The sequence below is a fragment of the Eleutherodactylus coqui genome, chromosome 5, assembly GCF_035609145.1.
Source record: "Eleutherodactylus coqui strain aEleCoq1 chromosome 5, aEleCoq1.hap1, whole genome shotgun sequence".
NCBI lineage: Eukaryota > Metazoa > Chordata > Amphibia > Anura > Eleutherodactylidae > Eleutherodactylus > Eleutherodactylus coqui.
In genome coordinates this window covers 181239492-181259036 of record NC_089841.1, presented here as the reverse complement: position 1 = coordinate 181259036, position 19545 = coordinate 181239492, and the positions used below count along the sequence as shown (strand labels likewise).

Sequence of the window (19545 nt, the reverse complement as noted above, 5' to 3'; positions counted from 1 at the left end):
TAACCACAAACGAACGCTAAATTTTCTTTTCAATAAGAGTTCATAGTTAGAGATGAGCGAGTATACTCGCTAAGACACATTACTCGAGCGAGTAGTGCCTTAGCCGAGTATCTCCCTGCTCGTCTCCAAAGATTCAGGGGCCGGCGCCGGTGACAGGTGAGTTGCGGCGGGGAGTAGGGGGAGCGGGGGGGAGAGAGAGAGATCTCCCCTACGTTCCTCCCTGCTCTCCCCCACCCCCGAATCTGTAGCGTGCCAATTTTTTTGCACTGAAAAGCCAAGGACTAGCTACGATGAATGACAACATCCCAAGTAGCCAGGTAGACCTGTGGCAGAGGTTTGAGTGTAAGTCTAAGTTTTGTGCCACAGATATGTTTTAAATTTTGAATACGTGAAACTAAATATACACCAATTAGTGGTTGATGCAATCCTCAGTGTTTTTGAAATGCAGAAATATACAATATCATGGTAGCTAGAGTTTTGGAACTTGTGTACACAACTTCAGATATGCTGTGAAGATTTTCTTAAGATGCAACAAAACAAAACACCTAAAATGCTAAAACACATAAATGCAACACATTAGGTATATGTACCATTCATAAAAACAAAGTTGTCCTTGAAAAAATAAAATTACTCTTTATGAATTGTCTTCTCTTCACACAAACAGAATTCTCGGAGCACATTTACAAGGTATGTTGGCAACATTTAAAAGATATCTTTACTGGTAAAATGTTTCACATATACCGACTTTTACAAAGACACACAGAAATGTACAGTAAATAGAATAAATAAATACTTTTCATCATCTTTATAAGTTATTCAAAAACACTGATATGTAAGGACACAAAATGTACTCTTCGTAAGAGCCTAGGATAATTAGCAGTCTATTATAGTATATCATAGATTGATGGAGCCTATATTAAACACTTTGTAACACTGTTTATGATAAGGTGCCTTGCTTATAGGACCCTGAATTCGTAAATCAAAATTTCACACCCATGATCGATATCTAGAAAACGTAGGATTCAGGAAATGCTAATTCAAGCTTCTGAATACGTTAGCTGATGATTGAGACCATTACAGTATGTAGGTTCTATCCAGATATAGTGGTGACAGTATTGATGCCCCACCTTTGCTATTGTGATATGTTAAAGTATTTTTCACTCTAGGTGTCAATTTCACTTAGAAAAGCAAGCAATGATAATTTAAGACAAATTGGTGATATTATCAATCTTTAAATATGGCCAAAAGTCCAAACAGGAGCAGGCTGAGCAACATTTGCAGATTCTCATGCTGAGCAGTGAAGCCTGAAGACCCAATGACTAGTGGGAATTCCCAAGAAACAAACAATTCCACAGTACAAAAGATCTTAAACAGAAGTGCACTTTGTGTAGTATAGTGTTCTGCAACAATAGGACATATATATCTAAGCCTGCAATATGTACTGCAATTAATGATACGGAATGGATATAATTGTTGTTTCCTCCTTGGTTTAATATTTAGCACATAATGTACTTAAATTATAAAAAAAAATGAAAAGGAAAAACAGTTCTGTTGCCAACAGCAACCAGATTACTGCAATTATTTTTCTAGCGCAAGTGTGACGATGAAAGCTCGGACCTACTAGATATAGAAAACTCCTCTTTTCCTTCATAGATGATTTCTACTCTTGGCATAAAATCCATTACTTTAATTTGCTTCCAAATTACATGTTACAAGCGCTACTAAATGGAGACGTACAAAGTGATGCAAATATTGTCACTTTCATTCCCTCGTAGCACACGTTAAAAGGTCTATGATATTCTGTTAGATTTCTTTACTTCTGCACTATATCATCTGCCTGGGCTTTGCCAATTTCATCTGCGTTGTAACTCTCAGATCCAGATTTGGGGTCAATAACTTAGGCATGTGATGTTTAGAATGTTTGGCTTACGAGTCATTTCATAGGTAATCAAATCTTTATTTTCATTTCAGAAGTTCTCAAATTGATTTTATTTTTACTAACATGAGGAAAGGTCTGCTTTAGAGACACGACTCAACATGCAGCTCTTTAAAAAATAGCAGCACATGCCCATCAAATAGCCCGCCTAAGGCCCTATTCATAAGACCGTATATATGCAGCTATGTAGCTGCCTCCAAAAATCGCGACCATCTGAAGCATTGGATTCCAATGCATCCATTCAGATGAGCTGTTTTTAGCCACATCAAAAAAAATTGCGTGAGGAAATATAGCACATCGGGGATCATTTTCAGTCGCCGATTTTGTACGCTGCGTCCAAAGATTGGTATTGCCCTATCTTTGGCCAAGATACGCTGGAAGCTCCCATAGATTTCTGTGGGAGCTGAAAAAAAAGGGGAAGTGGAGGGAGTTTAGCTGCGTCCAACACTGGGAAAAAGAAGACAGCTCTCTCTATTTAAGCATTAGCAGTCATTCTGAGGATTTCTGCCGATCAAGGGGTTTTCACGCTGTAGCATATTTTTTGCCGCTATGCAGCAGCTGCCCAGCTAAGGATCGGAACTTGATCGCTGCTATTCTTCATTCATCCGATTTTACGGCGCGTGCGGAACACCATAAAAACGCATACGGTCGTGTGAAAGAGCCCTAACAGTGCTTATTCCCATTAGATAAACAGCAGCACCCAACTGATTTCAGCAGGACTGGCTGACCCTCTAATGTGTATGGTAATGTTCCGACTCTCCACCAAAAGCAGATCTCAGAGGAGAGAAGAATTGGGCGTGTTGAATTTCAACTTACCTGATCACATGGGAGATAAGCAGTCACCAGAGGTTTTTGGCAGTGGCTTTTTTTCCTCTCCCCATTGAGAACACATGCATACTCAGATAATCTGTGTGTGTGCGCATGTATATAAGAGGGTGGAGGGGAGTGTCGGGAGGAATAGTTATTAGTCAAATAGGTGTTTATCAAAGGTCAATTTAAGGGATTCAGCTCAACTAAAGAATATAACATGAGGGAAGATAAGAGGAAAGGGGGCTTGTTGGAATTCAAACTAACCCTATCTTGTGCAGCCATATTAATACATTTCTTTTATTTAATAGGAGAAAATGCTTCAGACACATTGCGGTTGATGCTCTGCATTGTAAGGGAAGGGCTCAGGTTTGATCTGCTTAACATAACACTGAATGTTACTAGTCTCACACATTGAACTCCTTTGTTGGTAAGATGCGTCTCATCGCAATTAAAGTAAAAAAGGTACTTCGCTGTTGTGGGATTTACAGAATGCTGGTGGTATAATTCTATCAGTGTGAAAATGGTCTAAAAAAAAAAAAAAAAAAAAAAAAAGCATTTTGCACCTGACTCATTAGCTTGTGTTTTTGAACCTGCAAATATTCTCATACTGTAAATTCAGCAACAGAAAACCCATGTAAAACAAATGCAATAAAAATAAATATCAATATATATTTATGAATTTTCTCTGTTATATTCCAATAGATTGTGCCTATAAATCGTCCCTGCAATGTTAAAGCTGTGCAGCCAAATAGTAGGAAGTGAAATGCTTAATAAATGTATAAGCAGGACCTCCAGACGGGCAAAACACAGGACCTACTTAGGGGAATTTGCATACAGTAATAAGCAGCTGGCCCTGGCAGATAATAAGCTTAACTCATAATGGTCACATCATTGGATGAGAAAAATAGCTTATTCTGTGCTAATGTGTGTTGTATAAAGAATTCTATGACTATGGCCTTTGGACATTTTGAAGCTTGATATACATAAACCGTAAGGGGCTTTTTACATGGGGTAATAATTGTGCAACATTTCATGGTATCGACTAGAAGTTTGCAATCAGGGATTGTGAGGTCATCGAGAATTTGCTCCTTTGTTAATCAAATCTTTTCTGATGACCTAAAACTTTTCACTTGGTGGTACATCGCCTCGTGTTAACAAGCACTTACTAGTCGCAAGCAGACAAAACAGGAAGTGTGTGAATGTAACGAGTAAAGACAAGCGATCTCAAGAGCGACTGACGTTCCAAAATACATACGATTATCGTTACATATAAAAGCAGGTCTTTCGAATGTTAACGACTCGCTATATTGTTGATCGACAGCCATTTCTACAAATCTATCTTCACGTGTAAAAGGACTCTAACCCAACCGAATTTCTATTTTCACAAGGATCGCTAGCACATTCACACTCACCTGTTCCTATGAAGGGTTTCTGAAATCAGTAAGGAGATGAACCTTGTATTGAGGTCTTTGGTTTAACAATAAAACTTACAAGGCCAAATGGAAAAAAAGGAAACTAAATAAAGAAAAAACAGGAAACCCATTCTTTCAGTAGCAGTTTCCTTTGCTACTAGAACTGGCTTCAGTTTCTGGCACTTCTTTAAGTAAATAAACTGGCCATTGAGATTGTTTATAACCCCTTTACTTCTGTTGGGACGTGATTGCATTGGTGAACAAATGATTTCCAGGGCAGTGGGAGTTTTTATGCTGTAGTGGATGTGGCTGTGCTTTTCTCTCTCCAGAGGCCCTTTTACTTGTTCTCAATCAGTGTCTGAACCTTATAAACAAGATCTTGGGCGAGTTTCAGGATATGCTTTATATTGTGTCTCTCTGCCATCTCTGAAAAACAAAAACATTAGAAATGTAACAAGGAATAGCTGAAGCAGACTTGTTGGCATACACATAACAAACAACATTCTGTGTCAGGTTAGCTAGAACAGGTTTCATTATTTCTGGTGTATTTGAGCATTCAAGGTAGAATTTTGGTTTGGCTGAAGAGGGAAGTCATTGTCAATTTTGCTTTACTGGCCTTTTCAGTCAATTAAGTAATTCAATTAATTTTCTGATGTGACTGAATGATCCAATACTTGGTCATTATATCAAACCCAGAGCTACACAAACAGGACTAGATAAAGAATAGTTTTTATCCTCAGCATTCTCTTTGTGTTATGATTAATCAGTATTATTTTATTGCAGGCAAAATCAGTACCACTTTTTAGTAGGAAAAAAAATGTTGCTAAAATGTGTGTGTGCATCTTATAGTCTGCAGTCCTAGGACTCACTGGTATTTGACCTCCTTGACCACATCCTATTTGATCAGGCAAAGAGATATGATCAACAATAGAAAGAACTGTGCAGCTGTACACAGCTGCACACTTCTCGGTTCATTGCTCAGGACGACTAATTCTGAAGAAACTGCACAAAGTCCCTTGAGTTTAACTAAAGGCCCTTTAGACGATGTGCGACACTCGTTCCTGCACATACTGGCTCCCGTGCACCTGCAAGGGAGCTAGTATGGTTACCTCTCAGCAGGGAGGCTGCAGGAGATTTCTCTCCTCTCACTCCCCAACCCCTTTCCATTGACATAACATAGCAGCCATTCAATACTGAACCGCCGCTATTTACACTGAATGATGAGTGATCAACTCATCGTCCATCATTTATGCAGCATAAATGATGATCAGCTGAGAACTCATCGTTCAGTGTAAATAGCGGCCGTTCAGTACTGAACAGCCACTATGTTAAGTCAATGGAGAGGGGCGGGGGAGCACAAGGAGAGAAATCTCCTGCAGCCGCTGCACCCTTCTGCTGGCCGCTCGGTGAGCGAGCCAGCACTACTAGCTCCCATGTAGGAGCACGGGAGTGAGGACACACAGGGACAAGTGTCGGGCATTGTTTGCCTGACATTCGTTCCGTGTAAATGGACCCCAAGATATGAAAACATATTGTCTCTGCCGAAACGTAGCTTGCTTACTTTTTATTCTGACCATGGTTTAATAAAGCTTTTTGCACCTTTTTTTAAATCAAGAAATCGATTGTCTGCTCATGCTGCCACTATACTCAATTACATTCAAACTGCTATTGGAGTCTTGTGGTTCGGACTCTCACTGTGGCTTGCAGTCTATCCACCTCACCCTTTTGGGTGTTTCTTTTGTGTGCTGCTGTACCTGCTCATTGTACATGACTTAAGATATTATATAGATGGGCAAACTTCCCTACAACAAGGGCCTAAATATTGAAACAGGGACCTCCTTACACCATCCTACTCCTTTCCCTGTAAGGGGGGTGTAAGGGTAGCTTTTAGAGATGAGCGAGCATACTCGTCCGAGCTTGATACTCGTTCGAGTATTAGGGTGTTCGAGATGCTCGTTACTCGTGACGAGTACCACGCGATGTTCGAGTTACTTTCATTTTCTTCCCTGAGAAATTTGCGCGCTTTTCTGGCCAATAGAAAGACAGGGAACGCATTACAACTTCCCCCTGCGACGTTCAAGCCCTATACCACCCCCCTGCAGTGAGTGGCTGGCGAGATTAGGTGTCACCCGAGTATTAAAATCTGCCCCTCCCGCGGCTCGCCACAGATGCATGCTGACATAGTTCAGGGAAAGTGTTGTTGATGCTGGAGCTGCTATAGGGAGAGTGTTAGGAGTGATTTTAGGTTTCAAGAACCCCAACGGTCCTTCTTAGGCCTTAGTCAGACGGGCGTTTTTTCGCGCGATTTGCGGATCGCATGACGGATGCGCATCTGCAAATCGCGTGACTGATGCCCGAAAATCGCCCGAAAATCTGCTCCTAGCCGCGTTTCATTAGAAATGGGCTGGAGCTGTCCAGCGCATTGCATTCAATGGAGCCGGCAATACAGCCGACTCCATTGAAAGCAATGCGCTGCGGGCGAGTGTGGGATGAATTGTCGGGAAGGGCTTAAATATATAAGCTCTGCCAGGGACCAGGAGGGAGCGACAGCCTGCAGGAGCACCGCAGAACGCCAGGGGAAGTGAGTAATGATTTTTATTCTTTGCTCCGCTATATTACCGGCGTATAAGGTGACAGTTGGGGGGTCGTCTTATACGCCCCGTCACCTTATACGCCGGTATATATTTTTATTGTAACACATTTCTGGATGAATTGCAGGGAAGGGCTTATATATTTAAGCCCTTCCCGACAATTCATCCCGCGATCGCCGGCAGCCCATTGCTTTCAGTGGAACCTGCTGTATTGCTGGCTCCATTGAATTCAATGGGCAAACATCGTTCTTCTCTGCCACAGCTGTTACAGCTGTGGCAGAGGAGAACGATCTTTATGCTGACAGTGCGGGGGGGGGGGGGGGGCACTCTTGCCGCTATTGTGGCTTAATAGTGGGACCTGGGAACTTGAGATGCAGCCCAACATGTAGCCCGTCGCCTGCCCTATCTGTTGCTGTGTCGTTCCCATCACTTTCTTGAATTGCCCCGATTTTCACAAACGAAAACCTTAGCGAGCATCGGCGATATACAAAAATGCTCAGGTCGCCCATTGACTTCAATGGGGTTCGTTACTCGAAACAAACCCTCGAGCATCGCGAAAAGTTCGTCCTGAGTAACGAGCACCCGAGCATTTTGGTGCTCGCTCATCTCTAGTAGCTTTACATGGAATAACTGCTGGAGAAAAGATCACTCAAACAAGCTATTTTCAGTAATTGTTGTCCTGTGTAAACACGGGACCCAACAGGGTACTGAGCAAGAAGTCGCTGAGTAAATCGCCAGTCGCTTAGTTTCAAGGAGCTGAAACAAAGAGACTAGTGAGCAAGTTCTATCTCAGTGTAAACAGGCCGTCATTCATTTATAAATGACGGCCTGTTTACAGTGAATAGAGATGGGAGGCCGGAAGAGATCTCCACCTCCATTTGCTGAACAGGTACTGCTGCTATGTGAAAGCACAGGAGCGACAGTCCTTGTGACGACTGTCAGACCCTTATGTGCCGACAATCAGCCCACGTAAGAACATCATACTACTGCTTGTTCTGCTTCCTTACAGCATATTGAAATGTGCCTCCCCACTAGGATACCTTCCATGAGCCATTCCGTCTACAATCCATAATCTTCTTTATACATTACTATAAACAGACAAGAATTTCCCTGTTGCATTTGCGCTTTTTTATGACATACAGACAGATACATACAGCTGTTTCAGGAGTACTTTGTAAGTCATTTTTCCTTCCTTTATCTTTGAGTTTATTATAGATACTGCATTTTGTTCAATCATTGCCATGGTATAGTCTGATTATTCTTTGTATGCAAACATATTCTAATGACTATTTATGCTAAGTGAGATCCTCTATGTTTTATATACAAGTCAATACACAGATTTATTGATAGTTGTCAAATTTGATGTTATGTCCATACTTTGCAATGTTTTCCCTATAGATACATATCCTAATAATTTCTTCAGTTTGTTTAACCCCTCCCCAACCCCCCCTCCCCCACCAACACCCCCCCCCCCAAATAATATATAGGGAAGTACAGATGCATCAGAGTTTAGCATGACTTTTAACACCTTATGATAACTTTCTGTGCCACAGTTAAGGGTCATTTACACAGGACGATTATCGCTCAAAATTTGCTCCAATGAAAAGCAGCGAAAATCTTTCTGTGTAAATGCTAAAAAAAATTGTTTACTATTCGTTCACTTGTCGTTATTGCTGACCTCTAGTCAGCATAAAAAAACATAGTTGGATCACGGTCTTCTTGCTGCGTGTAAACACTCCCTGTTCAGTCGTCCCATCTAAATGTGCAAAGGAAATATAAAACTACGGGAAACCCTCTCCCTATAAACCCCTAACCTGGGAGGGGGCCCTGCCTACTCGGCTTTTGAGCGATCATTTTGCATAAACTACTACTTGGTACTAATGCCTATTAGTACCAATTAGTAGCGTGTGAGCCACCGGGAGCTGTATTCAGAGAACAGACCACCTGCTGTTCTCTGAAAAAATTCCCTTTGTTCTGCCGCCAGGCACACAGCTGGGACAATGTAATCAGCGCTCCCCGGGCAGAACACAGCGTGCGGTCCTTCTTATCAGCTGTTCTGCTGAATGATGGTTTTTTATGCTGAACTGAAATCCATTGTTTGGCAGAAAAGTGAAAGATGAGCACATTTACACGCAACGATTATCCCTCAAAGGCTGGCTTTTGAGCGTATTTTGAGCCATAAGCGTTGTGTCTAAATGGGCATATACAATACAAGCAAATTAGATACATTTAAAGAAATCTCAACTGCGTGATGCAGAAAAAACATCTGCAATGTAAATTGATCTGTGGCATGGATTTCAAATCCTCAGCATCATGCCAGAGATTTTCACCATGGATTTCAACCCTTCAAATGAGTAGGGTAAAAGTGTGAATTTTCTGTTGTGGTAAATACGTTCCATGTGGATGTACCCTTAGAAAAACAGGGAAACAGTTATATGCATCTTGAATTAAAACTTGCAATGTGTGATTGTTCTCCATAAGAGAAACCAAGTAATCTTGTAGATATGATACCTTTTAATGGCTAACAAAAATACATGATGTTATAGTGAGCTTTCGAACCAACGCAGGGTTCTTCCTTCTTGCATTGACGTGAAAGAAGGTTTAGCAAGGATTACTTTACCAATTATTTGCTGTCATTTACATAGACACTGCTGCAGATATGGTTTGCATTGTGCAGAGTAATTGAAATACATGCTTCTTACCGTTGAAGAACTTTATTATATCTGTAAAGTCCATATTATTTTCCAGGATAATATCACGATAAACTTCTACCAGTGCCAAGGCAATGAACAGGACAAAGTGAGAAGATGACACTTGTTTAGCAGCCCAGATGGTTTCCCAAACTGAGAATACATCATCGTACACCAATTCTGTGAAACAGATGGATAGAATAATAAAAGACCACAAACATTACCTTGATCGGTTTGTCGTTATTATAGTCATTAAACTCTACGGCTTTGAATATTTACTTACGCTTAAAAGTAGAATTTGTCTTTGAAAAGCAGTACTCTATAAAACTAGTATTAAGGGCTGCTTCACACTGGCGGGGGCATTATCGGGCCATGATGTACAGCCCGATATCGCCCTTACAATCTATATAAAACCCCTGAATGCGAGGCATTTTCGTGTGAAAGCAGCCTCCCTTCCCAGCGGGGAATCCCTTCATCCCCGCTGCAGCTAAAGGGATTTCCCCGCTGCTTCTGAAGGGATCCTCCAATGCAGCTGTCACAGCCGCGACAGGGGATCACAATGTTCTCCCATTGTTTTCAACGGAGCCACCGACCCCATTGAAAACAATGGACGATATCGCAAAAAGAAAGGACATGCTGCAATTTTTTCCCCACACAGCATTGCAGGAGTGAAAACATCACGAATGAGAATGAAACCACTAAAAATTTACTGGTATCATAATCATGCGTTTTCACTCATTCTCACGTTGTAAGAAAATCACGCAATTTTCTCACCACCGTGAAGCCAGCCGGGTCATTCCGTGTCAGTTCAACCAACACTCCCGGTCAATCATCTCAGATTTCAATGAAACTTTGCACAAAGATAGACCCTGACCCTAAACTAAGATAGCCAGAATATTAGGCTTCAAAGTGCTTTGGTTCATGATCTACAGGTCTTAATCTAGGGGGTTGTCATGTGATTACAGCGCGCAACCTGAAAAAAGTGGCCATTTCAATCCATTGCCAAGCCAGTTCCAATGAATCTAGAGCAATGAAACTTCACACACTAGGAGAACTTTTGGTGCTGAATCCAGCTAAGCTACTCAGACTGCCACTCTTATCATCATTCTGCCACCATTGCATGTCAAAGTAGCTGAAAAATTCTATCGCGCAAAATAAAACTCATATTTTAAGCAGTAATAACTCCTAATCAATGCAATCCAACTCAGCTATGAATTTATCAATGTGTACTCCATAGAAATGTTTCTCATTATTTACATTATGGACCCAAAAGGATGCATAGCTCTTAAGATACAATGAGTCAAAAATGGCAAAACACACTTTTTTGCTAATTTTTCCCTTTTTCAAAGGCGAAAATCGGAATGTACTCCATTTTTTTTTTTTTTCATTTTTGTTCTATTTGGAAGAGAATTTTTTGTTCTACAAGATTCAATGTTTTTCATTTTGTTCCCAGACCTTCTAGATGGGAAAATATCAATGCCTGTGAAGGTCCTATGCACTCGCGGAGGTCAAATAATAAAATAAGTGTAAGATTTGCATGGATGTATAATTAGTTTAGAAATCATGAGAAGGTAAATTATTTTTGGAATGAGACAACTTTTTGTGCTCAAGAAACTTATGTGATCAAAAATTGCATGTCGAGTTCAGGTGAGCCACAAGCTTTGGCCTAAGATGGTCAGAATATCATTGAGTGTTGCATAATGATTGTGGTATATTACAGTGATCACTGGGCTTATTTAGCACTCTATCCATATTGGATACTAAGATTATCTAAGGCTAGCATTTGTGTAATAAATAACTAGTTATGTGATCAAAAATTGCATGTCGAGTTCAGGTGAGCCACAAGCTTTGGCCTAAGATGGTCAGAATATCATTGAGTGTTGCATAATGATTGTGGTATATTACAGTGATCACTGGGCTTATTTAGCACTCTATCCATATTGGATACTAAGATTATCTAAGGCTAGCATTTGTGTAATAAATAACTAGTTATGTGATCAAAAATTGCATGTCGAGTTCAGGTGAGCCACAAGCTTTGGCCTAAGATGGTCAGAATATCATTGAGTGTTGCATAATGATTGTGGTATATTACAGTGATCACTGGGCTTACTTAGCACTCTATCCATATTGGATGCTAAGATTATCTAAGGCTAGCATTTGTGTAATAAATAACTAGTGTTTTTTGCCATTTTTGACTCATTGTATCTTAAGAGCTATGCATCCTTTTGGGTCCATAATGTGAATAATGAGAACCATTTCTATGGAGTACACATTAATAAATTCGTAGCTGAGTTGGATTGCATTGATTAGGAGTTATTACTGCTTAAAATATGAGTTTTATTTTGCGCGATATAATTTTTCAGCTACTTTGACATGCAATGGTGGCAGAATGATGATAAGAGTGGCAGCCTGAGTAGCTTAGCTGGATTCAGCACCAAACTAGTTATTTATTACACAAATGCTAGCCTTAGATAATCTTAGTATCCAATATGGATAGAGTGCTAAATAAGCCCAGTGATCACTGTAATATACCACAATCATTATGCAACACTCAATGATATTCTGACCATCTTAGGCCAAAGCTTGTGGCTCACCTGAACTCGCCAGGCAATTTTTGATCACATAAGTTTCTTGAGCACAAAAAGTTGTCTCATTCCAAAAATAATTTACCTTCTCATGATTTCTAAACTAATTATACATCCATGCAAAACTTATTTTATTATTTGACCTCCACGAGTGCATAGGACCTTCACAGGCATTGATATTTTCCCATCTAGAAGGTCTGGGAACAAAATGAAAAACATCAAATCTTATAGAGCAAAAAATTCTCTTCCAAATAGAACAAAAATGAAAAAAAATAAAAATGGAGTATATTCCGATTTTTGCCTTTGAAAAAGGGAAAAATTAGCAAAAAAGTGTTTTTTGCCATTTTTGACTCATTGTATCTTAAGAGCTATGCATCCTTTTGGGTCCATAATGTAAATAATGAGAAACATTTCTATGGAGTACACATTGATAAATTCATAGCTGAGTTGGATTGCATTGATTAGGAGTTATTACTGCTTAAAATATGAGTTTTATTTTGCGCGATAGAATTTTTCAGCTCCTTTGACATGCAATGGTGGCAGAATGATGATAAGAGTGGCAGTCTGAGGAGCTTAGCTGGATTCAGCACCAAAAGTTCTCCTAGTGTGTGAAGTTTCATTGCTCTAGAGTCATTGGAACTGGCTTGGCAATGGATTGAAATGCCCCTTTTTTTCAGGTTGCGCGCTGTAATCACATGACAACCCCCTAGATTAAGACCTGTAGATCATGAACCAAAGCACTTTGAAGCCTAATATTCTGGCTATCTTAGTTTAGGGTCAGGGTCTATCTTTGTGCAAAGTTTCATTGAAATCTGAGATGGTCGACCGGGAGCGTTGGTTGAACTGACACGGAATGACCCAGCCTTAAGGTGAAAAAAGGCAGTGATCGATGGGTGGAGCTTTCCATACCATTTTAAATGCATGCCTTTCAATTTATAGACTACGTTTACTTACAATCAAAGAAACAGAAGACCAGCCAAGTAGCTCTTTGAAGGATGGCTACAAGCTTACATTACTGACAATATAAACAGTTAGCATTAAACGTGATTTAGGAACTCCTTGTATTTCACAGCATAAGGCTTTAAAACAAAGAGCACAATAAAATTTGAGCCTAAAGATTTACAGCGATTCTGTCATCAGGTTGACAAAGTTTGACTCGGAGTTGAGCTTCGAGTCATGGAGGCATGCTGAGTCAGCTTCTCCCTTCCCACATCATGCAGATTGACAGCTCTCTTTCCTTTTGTGTATAGAGAAATCGTCGTTACTTTGCATGCGGCAGGCAGGTAGAGGCCAGCACGACCCACTGCTGCGACTCAGAGCTCAGCTCTGAGTCAAATGACATGAACTTGGTGACAAAATCCCTTTAAAGGGTTAGGTTATGAAGACAACTTTTATTTATTTGCCCTATTGTGCATATAAATGTCATAGGGCATGCCCAGTTGGGACCCTTTTCTGTGGGTCAGAATAGAGAGCCAGTCTGTATGAGCATCTCCTGTTCTAGAGGAATTGAGGCATCAATCCATGTACATGAATGACTGCTCATCTAAATGGCCATTAAGTAACATTACATCTTCCATGCAGCACCTGCTTGCTGCGCTAGGCTTTCCCCTGGCAAAATTAACTGTTTGCCCGGGGGGCCAACAGCAGGGCCCAAGGCTGACTGCCGCAGTGGCTGGATTTTGTTGTGCAAGGTCTCTCATTAGGTATCTCCTTTAATTTGAATGTTCTATAGCTTCATAATTCTAAAGGTTTGATGGACATATCAGGGTCCAGACTCTGTGTTAAAACATGCAGTATAATTCTTTACTATGGTGGAACAACCAATTTATTTTCTTACAGGAAAATACTGCAATTATGATTACAAATATCAGCACAGAAAACTGCAAACAGGCAAATGAACACACACTGGCACTTACAAATGCCAGCTGACAACTGTTTATGCAATGAACCAATTTATGTTGTGTATTGCTTATTGCTCACCTCTTTTGAAGTCTAGAAGGAACCAGCGATAACAGAAGTAGAAGTGAGTATAGTCTCCATTTTGATGCATGAGTTCAAAGAGTTCAGAATCCAAAATCTAATAAAGAAATTAGAGTAAAATAAATAAGCATTACAATACTGTACATCCCCCGGGGAGAGGGGGTATCTAATTGGCAAAAAGCCATTCACAGAAAAAATTCCCTAAAACAATAACTTTATTAATACGGTGTTAAATTAGGGCTATAGTACAGACAAGACAAACAAACAGAATGTACACAAAACATGCACAGGTTGGAGCCAATTATATATTTTTTGCTGCTCCAAAAAAGGATTTAATTCCCATGTTTCTACTAATATGAAGGAGAGTTTACATGTGATAGGAACAATCTTCTTGAATTAAAGCGGATGGAGCCAAAACATCTACTCTGACTGGTATTAGAGTAAGACTGTCATCTTGGATGTTTATCAAAAACTCCTAATAACGCTCCCAAACCATAGTACATCACACTTAGTTGACAACTAAGGATTATTACTAGAGATGAGCGAGCACCAAAATGCTCGGGTGCTCGTTACTCGAGTCGAACTTTCAGTGATGCTCGAGAGTTCGTTTCGAGTAACGAACCCCATTGATGTCAATGGGCGACTCGAGCATTTTTGTATATGACTGGTGCTCCGCTAAGGTTTTCATTTGTGAAAATCTTAGCAAACCACCAAAGTCATGTAAAAAACACAGAAATGGATAGGGCAGGCGAGGAGCAACATGCAGGGCTGCATTTCGGGCTCTGAGGTCTCACTATTAAGCCACAATAGTGGCAAGAGTAAGACCCCCCCCCCCCCCCGCACTGTCAGCATAACGATCGTTCTCCTCTGCCACAGCTGTAACAGCTGTGGAAGAGAAGAACGATGTTAGCCCATTGAATTCAATGGAGCCGGCAATACAGCCGGCTCCATTGAAAGCAATGGGCTGCCGGCAAGCGCGGGATGAATTTTCGGGAAGGGCTTAAAAACATAAGCCCTTACCTGAAAAAGAAAGATAGTGTAAAAAAGAATAAAAATGCAGGCACTCTCTTCAATGGAGCCACTGCTGCTGCCGGCGACTCCATTGAAGACAATGGTCCGCTGGCACACCTGAATTCTTTTTCAGGGAAGGACTTTACATATAAGCCATTCCCTGGAAATGAATTGAAAGTGATTTAAAAAACAAAAAAATAGATACTCACCTCCCTTCAGCTGCCGGGGCACAGCCCCGTGTTCTCCTGCTGTCCTCTGCACTGTGGTGCTGAACTGCTGTCATTAAGCTGAGAGCTGCGCTGAGCGCTGAGCCAATCAGGGGCATGTCTGACTCACACCTCCTTCACACCCACTGCAGGCCAGCCGCGCTGAACTCCGTCTGCCGGGACAAGGTGAGTATATATATATATATTTTATTTTTACACATTTCTGGATGAATTGCAGGGAAGGGCTTATATATTTAAGCCCTTCCCGACAATTCATCCCGCGATCGCCGGCAGCCCATTGCTTTCAATGGACTAACATCGTTCTGCCGGGACAAGGTGAGTATATATATATTTTTTTTTTTATTTTTTTTTTACACATTTCTGGATGAATTGCAGGGAAGGGCTTATATATTTAAGCTCTTCCCGACAATTCATCCCGTGATCGCCGGCAGCCCATTGCTTTCAATGGAGCCGGCTGTATTGCCGGCTCCATTGAATTCAATGGTCAGTGCTCGTTTAATCGAGACGAGTACCGCGTGGTGCTCGTCTCGAGTAACGAGCATCTCAAGCACCCTAATACTCGAACGAGCATCCAGCTCGGACGAGTATGCTCGCTCATCTCTAATTATTACTCAACTCTAGACCAAAAAAGAAGACTTAAGGCCCACTTACATTGGACGAGTGTTGGGCAAACAATGTCCGACACTCGTCCCTGCACATACTAGCTCCCATGCACCTGCACAGAAGCTAGTATCGCTGTCTCACAGCAAGGAGGCTGCAGGAGATTTCTCTCCTCGCATTCCTCCACCATAATCCATTGAGTTAACATAGCGACCCTTCGGTACTGAATAGCTGCTATTTACACTGAACGATCAGCTGATCGTCCATCGTTTATGCTGAATAGCGGCCTCCCTGCTGTGAGCCAGTGATACTAGCTCCTGTGCAGTAGCACGAGAGAGAGTATGTGCGGGGACAAGTGTTGGGCATCGTTTGCCCAACACTCGTCTCATGTAAATGGGCCTTAGGACAATAATTCCCAGTCAAAGTTTAGGGTTGGTTCTGTAAAATAAATTGACTCAAGATAATAAATTCCAGTCAAAGCTCAAAGTTGGTTCTGAGAGTTCCTAGTTCCTTCTGATGACTAAGGATCTATAATTCAAAAATCATCTATTACTTTTAGTACACTCAAAAAGCTGGTAATAAAAGAAAATTAGCTCAATGCGTTTACCTAGGAGAACCATAGTTCATCAGAAGCCTAATGTCAGTAAGCATTACATGATGGGATCCAGTAGAAGTTAGATGTTCAGACCTTTAATAGGTCACTACAGTCACAAGACCCACACCATAAAATGAATAACACCAAAAAAAAGGTTTTCTATCAAAAAACTATAGGTACACTCAAAGATGTATTATGGCAACCAGTGAGACAGCTTGCCAAACATTTCCTATAATGAGGAAGTAATTGGAACAGGTTGCTAGTGAGAGACAACCTGGTGTCAAAAAAGAACACACCAGAGGATATGAACTGCTGGTAAAAATAGAAGCAGCAGAAGAAAAGTTCTTCATAGAGCTGTCAATGAGAACCATTCTGCTGTACACAATGTCAGGTAATAATAAAGTGCCGGCAGCCCTGATGGTGGACTGACGGCATTGATTAGAGTATCTGGTATAGTCACCTGCTATCCAGTATATAAAGCCCCATAAAGGACCACCCATCGGAGGCGCATGATCACAGGGGCTTTTCGGCACCCCCATAGGGGAAATTAGGCGTTACATAGTTTCAATTCAAATTAACAGCTGGTTTACGTAATATAGGGTATGACAGGTTCACCAAACAGAGATGATCTTTGTAACTACTCTTCGCTCCAGCCATGACATGAGAATTCTGAAACAAAGTTCTATAACCTGAGAATTTCCTAATTGGGTATATGAAAATAGATTTTTGAAACTGGATAAGCAATAAAGCCACTCCTATGACAGCTGGAATGGCGGCTGTTTCTTATAACTCTGCTACTGCTTTAAAACAGACAAAAAGCAATAGGGATAGTGAGTAAACCAAATAGTTAGAATAAATGAGGAAAGCAGTGAGATTCTTCCATAATAACCAGGTCTAGCCTCTAGAGACAACCCTAGCAGAAAAGGTTTACAGAATAACACCACATCCCACTCTTAAGTCATTTGAATAGTTGTATAAATTCCAGTTCCTATGAGATTCCGGATAATAACTTCCATCATCTACCTGTATAAGAGACCTCATGTTGGCAAAGTGTGTATCCATAGCTCCTCCATGGGGAAAGTTCTGGTTCATTCTTTTCATAAGCTCTGTAAAGCAGCTGAATGCCAGGGCCTCTGTGGGGCAGATGTTTAAAAATACCCATTACTATCCAACAAACACAATAATGAAAAGGAGAAACGGGTTTTTTTCCTTCATTTTAACTTGTTCAAAAAGTGATTCACATTAATAAATTACTAAAAAACATAATTTTAAATCTATTCCAATACGAACATTTGGAAGAACTATATAAAAGTAAAAGGATATTAATCAGTTAAACATATCACGGTGACCAAACATAAACACAGTTTCCATCCTTAGTTAATTATCACTAGATAAACACAATACTGCTACATTAATTTTCCCTAAGAGCACATGTTTTCTAAGTGAACATTGCTCATGACATGTTGAATCTTTCGGAAAGGTGAATGTGGAAACCATCCAGACAGGCATTCCAAATTGGAGCCATCTTAATATCACTATTGTCCAATGCTGAAGAAACAACTTTAAGGATTACACTTCTAGGTTGACTGCCATGTGAAAAAAGAAGTTTAGAAATGGCTGTGGCTCTATTCAAACTATTAATTCTATTGCATCCAATTAGCTTAGAATATAGTCTCTAAGTTTTCATTGTTTTAGAATGAAAGAACAGTGCTGCAGACTACTATACTCTTACCCTAAACACAGTGGATCCCTTACGACTTTTCGCTAATGTGTATAGAAGACGGCTACATAAACAGGGAAGGCGATTATGTCACACTAAATGTCATAATTGATATAGTTAAAACAAAGTTATTTACCAGTGTTAACAGTTGAAGTTATTAGAAAATGAATATTCTTTTAGCAGCACTGTCAACTGAAATAAGTGCAGACCACTAACAAAAGAGCCAACAATGCAGTACCTGATAAGGTGCAGAGCAGGCACAATCCTCATAAGGCTGGCACAATCGCCGTAGACCCTAATAAGATGCAGTAAGCCAGACTATAGAGCTGCAGCTATTATTATTGGTTCTCTGATCTGGTTAGGATGTTCACATGGGATAATGTCATTAATGAAACCTGGAAGCCAATGTCCCATAGCACATGAAGAAACTGAAGAGTGAGGCGGCTTTCACATGGCTTTTGAAAAAATTGTGTTATGTCCCATCTTTGGGCGTTCCTTCGAAACACATCGCCCATTGTTTTCAATGGGACCAGAAAACACATTGTACAATGCAAGGTTTCCTATTGAAAATTATGGGAAACACTTGCTGATCCTCCGAACCGGCTGAAAGTCAAACCGGAGAATCGCTACTTTACTGAAGTGATGGGAAGGAAGTGTTTTTGACAGAATATTGCCTGATATCCGCAAGGACATCGCACATGCACGAGCAATATTGGTCCGATATCGTGCTCGGCTGTGTGTAGGAAGCCTGACAATGATCCAACACACATCAACAATGAAATATTTAAAAAGGAAGAAAAAGAAACAAAAAACGAAGGCTATGTAATAGCCTTCTAGGTCCGCAGATCTGGGTTAAAAGTCTGAGGTAGATCAAAAGTGATGGCCAGCAAGGAACTAAAGAGAGCAAAAATACAAAAGATCAGTGCTTTCTGTAGCAATCAGCTAGATCACTTCTATCATTTTCAAATGAACACAATCTGATTGTTTGCTATGGCCAACAGCGATCATTTATAACAGTTTTTATGCATATCAAGATTGTATATTAAAGGGAAGTGTGCCAAAGATGTAACAAAACCTAAGAGAAATAACAATTAGATAAAGAATGTCATACCATCATCCAGTATCACCAAGAGAGGAGCAAGCAAATCACACATCCCCTGCACATAGCCAATCTCAATGTGCTGCCACACGTAACTGAAAAAAAAAATATACATAGCATCAGTGATAAATAACTGGTAGAAAACGGTGATCACTGCATAAAAGTGTAAAATGTTTTATAGAAATGTTGTAAAAATATATATATTTTTCAAATGTACATGTTACATGAAAACATAAAAAAACCTCAACCCTATATTTTGATTAAAGAAACATCTCTAGAATGAGCCAAT

General features: G+C 40.4%; 2 protein-coding genes across 2 annotated transcripts in view; both read right to left on the bottom strand.

The window, feature by feature from the left end:
* The window catches only part of CRYBB2 (crystallin beta B2), a 370816-nt gene that overhangs the window by 278202 nt on the left and 73069 nt on the right, over positions 1-19545 (bottom strand). The gene's annotated exons all lie outside the window — the stretch shown is intronic.
* Positions 3372-19545, bottom strand: part of SGSM1 (small G protein signaling modulator 1) — a 143980-nt gene continuing 127806 nt past the window's right edge. Inside the window, exons 21-25 of the mRNA XM_066603897.1 lie at positions 19269-19351; positions 17461-17570; positions 14005-14101; positions 9452-9619; positions 3372-4584 (exon numbers count right to left, since the gene is read on the bottom strand). Of these exons, the coding sequence (XP_066459994.1) occupies positions 4496-4584; positions 9452-9619; positions 14005-14101; positions 17461-17570; positions 19269-19351 (547 nt within the window). The 3' untranslated portion in view covers positions 3372-4495. The remainder of the gene's footprint in view (positions 4585-9451; positions 9620-14004; positions 14102-17460; positions 17571-19268; positions 19352-19545) is intronic.